Here is an 8,000-nt window from a genome sequence, read left to right as displayed (position 1 = left end):
CCGCGGCCGCCGGTCGGCTCTCCCCCTCCCGGGGACGTGGGGCGGGCTGCTCGTCTGGGGCACCCGCGCCAGAGCGCGCTCCCTGACCCGGCCGGGAGCTCTCCTCCGGTCAGCGCCTTCGCATTTTGTGTGCCTGGCTCAGAGCTCGGCGCTGGAGACAGCTAGGAACATAAGACCAGGGTGCAGGCTGACAGGAGAGAGGCAACCCGACCGGCCAGATCAGACAACACGTGTCAGTTCAGTGCCTGCCAGACACCAGGCCACTGTGCTCGGTGCCCCGAGGGCGGTTTGTTACTAAAGCGTGGGAATCAGTAGGGGAGAAGAGGGCACTTGGGCTGGATCTTTTTATTTTAAAATCTTTTTGGTGGGGAGGGATCTTGCTGTGTTGTCCAGGCGGGTCTGGAACTCCTGGCCTCAAGCGATCCTTCTGCCTCAACCTCTAGAGTAGCTGGGATTACAGCCCCATGGGCTGGATTTTTTCTTTTTTTTTGAGTTGGAGTCTCACTCTGTCGCCCAGACTGGAGTGCAGTGGCCGCTCCCCACCACCTCAGCCTCGACCTGCTGGGCTCTGGCGATCCTTCCGCCTCAGCCTTCCCAGTAGCCGGAATTACAGGCATGCGCTACCACGCCCGGCTGATTTTTTGATTTATTGCAGAGATGAGGTCTCGCTGCCCAGGCGGGTCTGGAACCCGCAGGCTCAGGCATTCCACTCACCTCAGCCTTCCAAAGGCGCGGGATTACAGGCTGAGCCACCGAGTCCGGCTATGGGCTAGATCTTAAAGGAGCAGAAATTCCCAGGGGACATTGACTTGACCAGGAGAGTAGATTGTCTCTGGTCAGGCCAACATGGGCACCTGGAGATGTATATGCAGGGAGGACAGTCAAAGATGGTGTATGTAGGAGAGAGAGGGTGCATGTGAAGGGCTGGGAAGCAGGCACCTGAAGAGCTGCCCCACCACGTGGAAAGATCATGGGGCTTGGAGTCAGACAGTGCAGGACAGTTCTCCCCATGGCCTCGAACCTACTCAGTTCTCCCCCTTTCTAGCTTGTAGTTCTCAAGAATAACTGTGGAATGCAACCTCCTGAGAGGAGGAGGGACTGACCAGAACAGCCAGGCTCTGTTCCAGTTTCCCTTAGAAAAGAGATGTCCTTCAGTGCCTTAGCCCAACATGTCACATGGCCCCAGGTTATAAAACACTGGGCCGGCTGGTTTCCGGGGTCCCTCAGCTGCAGCACAGCAGGACATGCGCAGATGAAACTCCCTCAGCCTCGCAGCTCTCCTGACCCTTGGGGGTCTGGCTCCACATGGATCTGAGGCCTCTGCCCCTTGCCCCTACCTGTAAGTCATGAGCCCTCTTTGTGTAGCTTGTGTGTGGGTATTCTGCCTCACTGGACTCAGACAAGTAGGTAACCAGTGCACAGTGAACTGCTTCCCAGACAGCCAGGTTCTCACCCAGCTGTGTGACTGTGAACAAGGCACTGAACATCCCTGAGTCTGTCTCATCCTTTGAGAAGTGGAGCCAATGGCTACTTGGTAGGGCGGCTGGGAAGATTCCGAGAGAAAATGTACATGAACGCCTTCGCTGGGCTCGGTGGCTCAGCCTGTAATCCCGCACTTTGGGAGGCCGAGGTGAGTGGATTGCCTGAGCCCGCGGGTTGGAGACCCGCCTGGGCAACTTGGCGAGACCTCACCTCTACAATAAATCAAAAACTTAGCCGGGCATGGTAGCGCGTGCCTGTAATTCCGGCTACTTGGAAGGCTGAGGTGGAAGGATCGCCGGGGCCCAGCAGGTCGAGGCTGCAGTGCCGGGAGTGGCCACTGCACTCCAGTCTGGGCGACAGAGTGAGACTCCAACTCAAAAAAAAAAAAAAGAAAGAAAGCATTTGCATAGTGCCTGGCACTTCAAGTATCCTAAACATATGCTCATTTCTTGAAAAGTAAAAAGGAGTCTTCTTGGAAAGTAAAGACGGCGCCAACATCCTGGGAAACAAAGGTTGCCGACGGGAGGCAAGTGTCTGTCCCTGTGAACTGGGAACCCATGTGCCTTTTGGAAAGTAGTTATTTTCTTTTACTTTGCTTTATCTGACCCTGCCCATCACAAGAAGCACCAGGTTTATTGATCAAAAACTAAATTTGGACCAGGCATGATGGCTCACACGTGTAGTCTCAGCCTGAGCCCAGGGGGTCAAGGTTGCGGTGAACCAGGATCATGCCACTGCACTCCAGCCTGGGCGACAGAGGGTAGGAAGGAGGTGGAGGGGGATGGGAGATCACAGTTAAAGGGTATGGGTTTCCTTTTTGAGTCAATGATGCTGTTTAAAATGGACTGTGGTGATGGTTGCACATATCTGGGAATAAAAACCACTGAATTGTACAGTTTGAATGGGTGAACTGGATGGCATGTGAATTCTATCTCAATCCAGTTATATTATAAAAAAGACAAGAAAAAAGCTAGGCACAGTGGCTCATCTCTGTAATCCCAGCACTATGGGAGGAAGAGGTGAGAGGATTGCCTGAGTCCAGGAGTTCAAGACCAGTCTGGGCAACTTGGTGAGACCTTGTCTCTACAATAAATCACAAAATTAGCCGGGCGTGGTGGTGGCATGTGCCTATGGTTCCAGCTACTTGGAAGGCTGAGGTGGAAGGATCAACTGAGCCCAGCATGTCAAGGCTGTGGTGGCTGTGAGCATGCCACTGCACTCTAGCCTACGTGACAGAGAGACTACAACTCAAAAAAAAAAAAGCCTCTTGCTGGACTAGTCTGGCAACAATGTGAGAAAGAATTCAGTGAAAGTACCCAAAAATTAAAAATTGGGTTGGACTCTCAAAGGGACACCAAGAGTGAGGGTTGGAATCACATGGATATGGCACATCAGAGTGCTCTGTTGTTCCTCGTTGACGAGGAGCAGGAGGCCTGAAAACACCAGCTTCCCTTCATCCTCTTCTCTTCTTCATCCCATAGCAGCTGCCAGGAAAGCACACCAGCAAGAGACCAGCCAATGACAACAGAAACTCTTTATGCCAAATAAAGAGACAGGGAGTGTGAGGCAGGGGCGGGAGGAGGGCCTGGAAGGACCCCTCCTCCCCCTTTCTTCACAGATTGAGATGTCGTTCCATCTGCTCTCGAAGTTTGAATTTTTGGACCTACAGGAAAGACAAGGAGTGAGGGTCAGGCTTGGGCCTGTGCCAGCTGGGGTGACCAACCGTCTTGGCTCACCTGGGACTGAGGAGTTTGTCAGGCTTTTAGTGCCCAAACCAGGAAAGTCCCAGGCAACCCAGGATGAGGTGACCCAGCCTGTCAATGGGCTCTCTTGCCCATTGCTGAGGGAGTCACAGTGGAGCCACCCAGGCTGCTGGTCCCCAGGCTGCCCTCTCCAGTCCGCTCCATTCTACACACCTTTCCAGAGATGGTGAGGGGGTAGTTTGTGACGAACACGATGTAGCGGGGAATCTTGAAGTGAGAGATCTGCAGAGGGAGGTAGGGTGTGAGGCTGGGCAAGGTCACAGGGCAGGGGCAGGGGGCCGAGGACTGGGGACAGGCTGAGGCTCCCACCTTCCCTCTGCAGAAAGCTTTGATCTCCTCTGCGGTGGCCTTCTCCCCATTCTTCAGCCGAATGCAGGCACAGATTTCCTCCCCCATTCGCTCGTCCTTCACGCCCACCACCTTCCAAGGGCAGAGCCAATATCACATGTCACCATCTTCGTGCACACTTCCTGCTCCTTGGGGCTCACTGGGGCTCACAGGGCCAGGCGCTCACCTGCACCTCCTGCACCTGTGGGTGGGTGTGGAAGAAGTCCTCCAGCTCTGCGGGGTAGATGTTTTCCCCACCCCGGATGATCATGTCCTTAGAGCGACCCACGATCTTGCAGAAGCCCTGCTCGTCCATCGTGGCGATGTCTCTGTAAGGAAAGCCCAGGAATGGCCTCTCCCCTCTGCCTTACACACTCATAAGCATTTATCGAGCACCTACTGTGTGTCTTCCACTGCTCTAGACTCTGGGAGACACAGCACAAACAAGACACAGTCCCTAGAACGTACAGTCTCATGGGGAAGGCGGACAAAACCCAACCAACCTCCACACTACATTCTCATACTATATTCTCTTTCTCTCGACACATCTGTCCATGTCCTTTTCACAGCTGGCTTCTTTTTCATTACTCAGGTCTCCGCTCGAACATTTCCAGAGGCCTTCTCTGACACCCAATCGAAGAGAAGCTCCCAGCCCACCATGGCCACCTTCTGTCTTATAGTCCTAGTATATTTTCTTTGTGGTGTTTATCGATGTTGGAAGTCCTCCGTCTTCCACGTGGAAAGTGAGAGCAGAATCCTTCCCATCTGACCTTCTTTGGGCCACCAGCAGCGAGAACCGTGCTGGCTGTCAACACAATTTGCTGACTCACATAAGTGACTGAATGTGGCCTCAGATTTTATGGACGTTGGCTTAGTGCTCTCTCCTCATTTCTCTCCTCCATGCTACGTATGATGATCTCCACTGTGCACGTGTTGGAAATTAGGTCTCTAGGATGGAAGGGGCCCCCTTGACACCCTGTGCTAGCTTAATGTTCTCAGCCCAGCCTCAGGACCCCCAGCCTCCCCTCGGTCGCCAGAGCTTCTGTCCCACCCTGCCTTCTCACCCTGTACGATACCACTTATCCTGGCCCACGGCTTCTTCCGTCTTCTGAGGCTCGCCCCAGTAGCCCAGCATGACACAGTAGCCTCGGATGCACAGCTCTCCAGGCGTGTTCAGCTCTGCCAGCGTCCCCGCCTCCTTGTTCACAATCTGGGCCTGGGACAGGGCAGCTTGATATTGGGGCCTCCCACCCACTTGCTTCAGGATAGGTGGCCCTTGGGAGCTCTACTTGCCTTCTCCTCAACAATGAGACCCCTGGTTCTACCTATCCCAGTCCAGGGAGGGGAGACAAAGGTCAGAGTGGACCTGATGTCAGTCACAGACCTGAGCTGGGCATTAAAGAACAGTTGAGGCCCAGGCCAGAGGTGCTGAGGAAACGGAGTGGGCAGGGAGCTGCCTGGGAGAGGGAGGCCTGTGGAAGGCCAGGCCGGCTGAGGAATTATAAACTGTGTAGTTAAGAAAGGAGTCTCCTCTGACTTCCCATTAAGCAGCAAATGAAGCCAAAGCCAGTGGCGTGGCAGCACCACGTGAACAGGAAAGGCAGACTCTGAAAGCCTAGTAGAGAAATGAGCTATAGCCACCATGCCAAGGAGAGCCAAGCCTCTGTGTACCTCAGTGTCTGCACCTGTGAAATGGGGAGAATTATGCCTGTTCTTGTCTCCCTTCCAGGTGGGCAAGCCAGGGGTGTGTGGCAGTGGGACTGTCAGCCACACGAGAAGGGGTTCACTCGCTCCATGCAGGACTGCTGTGGATGAGGGGGGAGGACAGGGCAGATCTGCACCAAGATAGCGGTCAGCCCCAGAGGAAGCAGCTCTCGGGCCCACAGGCAGTGATCCCACAGGGGCAAGGGCACAAGGGGTCAGGGGAAACCAGGTGGTGGTTGGCATAAAGCCCTACTGTTGGAGCAGGAAAGGAGACATGGCTAGGAATTTGAGAATGAGAGGGCGTCCAGGTGCAGTGGCTCTTGCCTATAATCCCAGAACTTTGGGAGGCCAAGGCAGGAGGATTGCTTGAGGCCAGGAGTTTTCGAGGCCAGCCTGGGCAACATAGCGAGATTGTCTCTATAAAAATTAAAAAATTAAGCCGGGCATGGTGGTGCACTCCTGTAGTTCCAGCTACTCTGGAGGCTGAGGTGAGAGGGTCACTTGAGCCAGGAGGTTGAGTGCCACTGCACACCAGCCTGGGCGACAGAGCAAGACTATCTCACTTGAGAGAGAAAGAGATGTGCTCTGGGCCAGACTTTGAGAAGCAAGGGACCCCCAAAGGGAGAGGCTGCTTAGGAAATAAAGTGTTTACTCTCAGCAAAAAGAGGAACTCTACAGAAAGGGAGGGCACTGGGGTGTAGGAAAAATCTCTGTGCTCTGACTCCTCTTTGAGGCTACCCTGGCTGCCCCGAAACAGACAGTGGGCTTGGCAAAAACACACCTCAGACAGGAAGGGAGGCTGCGGAGAAGTTCAGCTGGCAGCTGCTAGTGGCGGCTGTTCCAGCTCTTCCCCTCTCATGCTTCAGGCCACAGAGAAAGCCCCAGGCCAGGCCCAGCAAGACCTGCTGCTGAGGAGCTCTCAGCACTCCAGTGAGTCGTCCGGATCGCTAAGTGAAAGCAATAGGTGTCCCGGGTGGGTGCGCCCCCGTTGAGTGGTGGGAGGTGAGGTCTGGGGGGTCTCGGTCAGGGGCTCACCTCCGTGTGAGGCATAACTCTGCCCACACTTTCCGCCTTCTGCTCCACAGTGTCCTCAGGGAAGTTCATGAACGTCACGGGACTGTTCTCTGTGGTTCCATAAGCAACCTAGAAAGTCCAGAAAGGGTGCCTGGAGGGAGCTTGGTGACTGCAGAAGGATGGAGTGGGCTACCCTGGGGGTGGGGAGGGACTCAGAAACGAAAGGGGAAGGCCGGGTCTAATGGCTCACGCCTGTAATCCCAACACTTTGGAAGGATCACTTTGGGAGGATCACTTGAGGACAGGAGTTCGAGACTAGCCTGGGCAACATAGCAAGACCCTGTCTCCAAAAAAATTAATTAAATAATTAGTTTTCTTTTATAGATGAAAGAGGAAAGTGGAGGGCAGCTGAATGGTGGGAACAGCCATCACTGGGAGGGGTCAGGGGTCGGGAGGTAGAAGCACTGGGACGTGAGCAGACTCAGACTAGATCTCTGTAGGAGCCCCAGATCTGAAATCAAATGGAGAGCAGGGAAGCAGCTCTCTTCTAGACAAGGCTCTCCCAGTCAGTCCCGCTTCCCTGGGGCAGCCACATGTCTGTGCCTGTGGCCTCAGCCATTGCCAGCACCCCTGATTTCTCTCCCTCAGCCCCACCTTCACGATTTCAGACCATAACATCCCCTGCCTCTCCCTTCCAAGCCGAAGGCCCCATAAACTTGATGAGAAAGCCAGCCTACCCTGGCCCAGCTGGAAGTGGCACAGACACAAGCCCCCACCCCACCGCACCTGAAACCTGGCACAAGTAAGTGCCCCTCGAGCTCTGGAGAGTTTCCTGTGAATTTATTTCCATCAAAATAAAAAACAGCCGGAGCAGTGACTTAGAAAACCAGTGGCACCCACCCCCTTCCAGCGGTTAGAACATCCTGAGCAACAGAAAAACCAGAAGCCAGCCTTGGAGGAGCCTAATTACCATCAGAGAATGTTCTAGGCCAAGTATGACCCCCTATTCTAGCGGCAAGGGATGAGAAAGGTTTGAGAGAAGGCCAGGCCCTGGATACCAGGCCCCACACATGGGTACCAGGTCCGGGGAAGGAGCTAGCTACCCTGTATTTTGAGCCACCTCCAGTCCACAAAGGCACCAGATCTTTGCCCTCACCCCCGATCCTCACCAAACTTTCCCTACCTCAGCTGGTCTGGCTCTGGTGCAGCTGAAGTTTTGGTTCAACATGGGGTCTGGTTTCTTCTCCCACCCCACAATGCAGACAATATCCCGGGCCAGGCAGCCTGGAGCTCACCCTGGGGCCTGAGCTGTGACCCTGCCTGCTCACCCTCCCCTTTCCACAGGAATCCGGACATGGTGGCTGGCGAGTGGGCACACAGAAATCTGGCCGGCCCGGGCGAGGCTGCCACAGAACCTAGCATCTGGCAGCCTGAGCGTCCAGGGCCGGTCCCTCGACCTGCCCCCCCACCCGTCCTCACAGTCCTGGGGCCACTGCCCAAGGGTGGCCTCTGCCAAGTACATCTCGGCGCCACTCGGCCGCCACCCTGAGACCCCTCAGGGGCGGGTCCTGACCACTGGGGTTGGGGAGCAGGGGATGGGGATATTCGGGGGCGACTGGGGGGGAGGATGGGGCGACTGTGCTCGTTCTGTGGCCTGTGGTCTCCAGGTGTGTTTGCGTCCCTCTAGGCCTCTCCCCCCACTTAGCCTTC

General features: G+C 55.2%; 2 protein-coding genes across 2 annotated transcripts in view; one reads left to right on the top strand and one right to left on the bottom strand.

Moving 5' to 3' along the window:
* Positions 1 to 3,064: 3,064 nt before the first annotated feature.
* ACSF2 (acyl-CoA synthetase family member 2) overlaps positions 3,065 to 8,000 on the bottom strand; it is a 53,675-nt gene continuing 48,739 nt past the window's right edge. Inside the window, exons 10-15 of the mRNA XM_008048479.2 lie at positions 6,312 to 6,419; positions 4,637 to 4,788; positions 3,760 to 3,901; positions 3,555 to 3,665; positions 3,399 to 3,467; positions 3,065 to 3,145 (exon numbers count right to left, since the gene is read on the bottom strand). Coding sequence (XP_008046670.1) covers positions 3,095 to 3,145; positions 3,399 to 3,467; positions 3,555 to 3,665; positions 3,760 to 3,901; positions 4,637 to 4,788; positions 6,312 to 6,419 — 633 coding nt within the window. The 3' untranslated portion in view covers positions 3,065 to 3,094. The remainder of the gene's footprint in view (positions 3,146 to 3,398; positions 3,468 to 3,554; positions 3,666 to 3,759; positions 3,902 to 4,636; positions 4,789 to 6,311; positions 6,420 to 8,000) is intronic.
* Positions 6,884 to 8,000, top strand: part of CHAD (chondroadherin) — a 6,087-nt gene continuing 4,970 nt past the window's right edge. The window contains exons 1-2 of the mRNA XM_008048482.2: positions 6,884 to 7,092; positions 7,635 to 7,806. Coding sequence (XP_008046673.2) covers positions 6,884 to 7,092; positions 7,635 to 7,806 — 381 coding nt within the window. The remainder of the gene's footprint in view (positions 7,093 to 7,634; positions 7,807 to 8,000) is intronic.

The sequence above is a fragment of the Carlito syrichta genome, unplaced genomic scaffold (genome assembly GCF_000164805.1).
Source record: "Carlito syrichta isolate Samal-C Ts95f unplaced genomic scaffold, Tarsius_syrichta-2.0.1 Scaffold123630, whole genome shotgun sequence".
NCBI lineage: Eukaryota > Metazoa > Chordata > Mammalia > Primates > Tarsiidae > Carlito > Carlito syrichta.
This window is presented reverse-complemented; position numbering and strand designations above follow the sequence as displayed.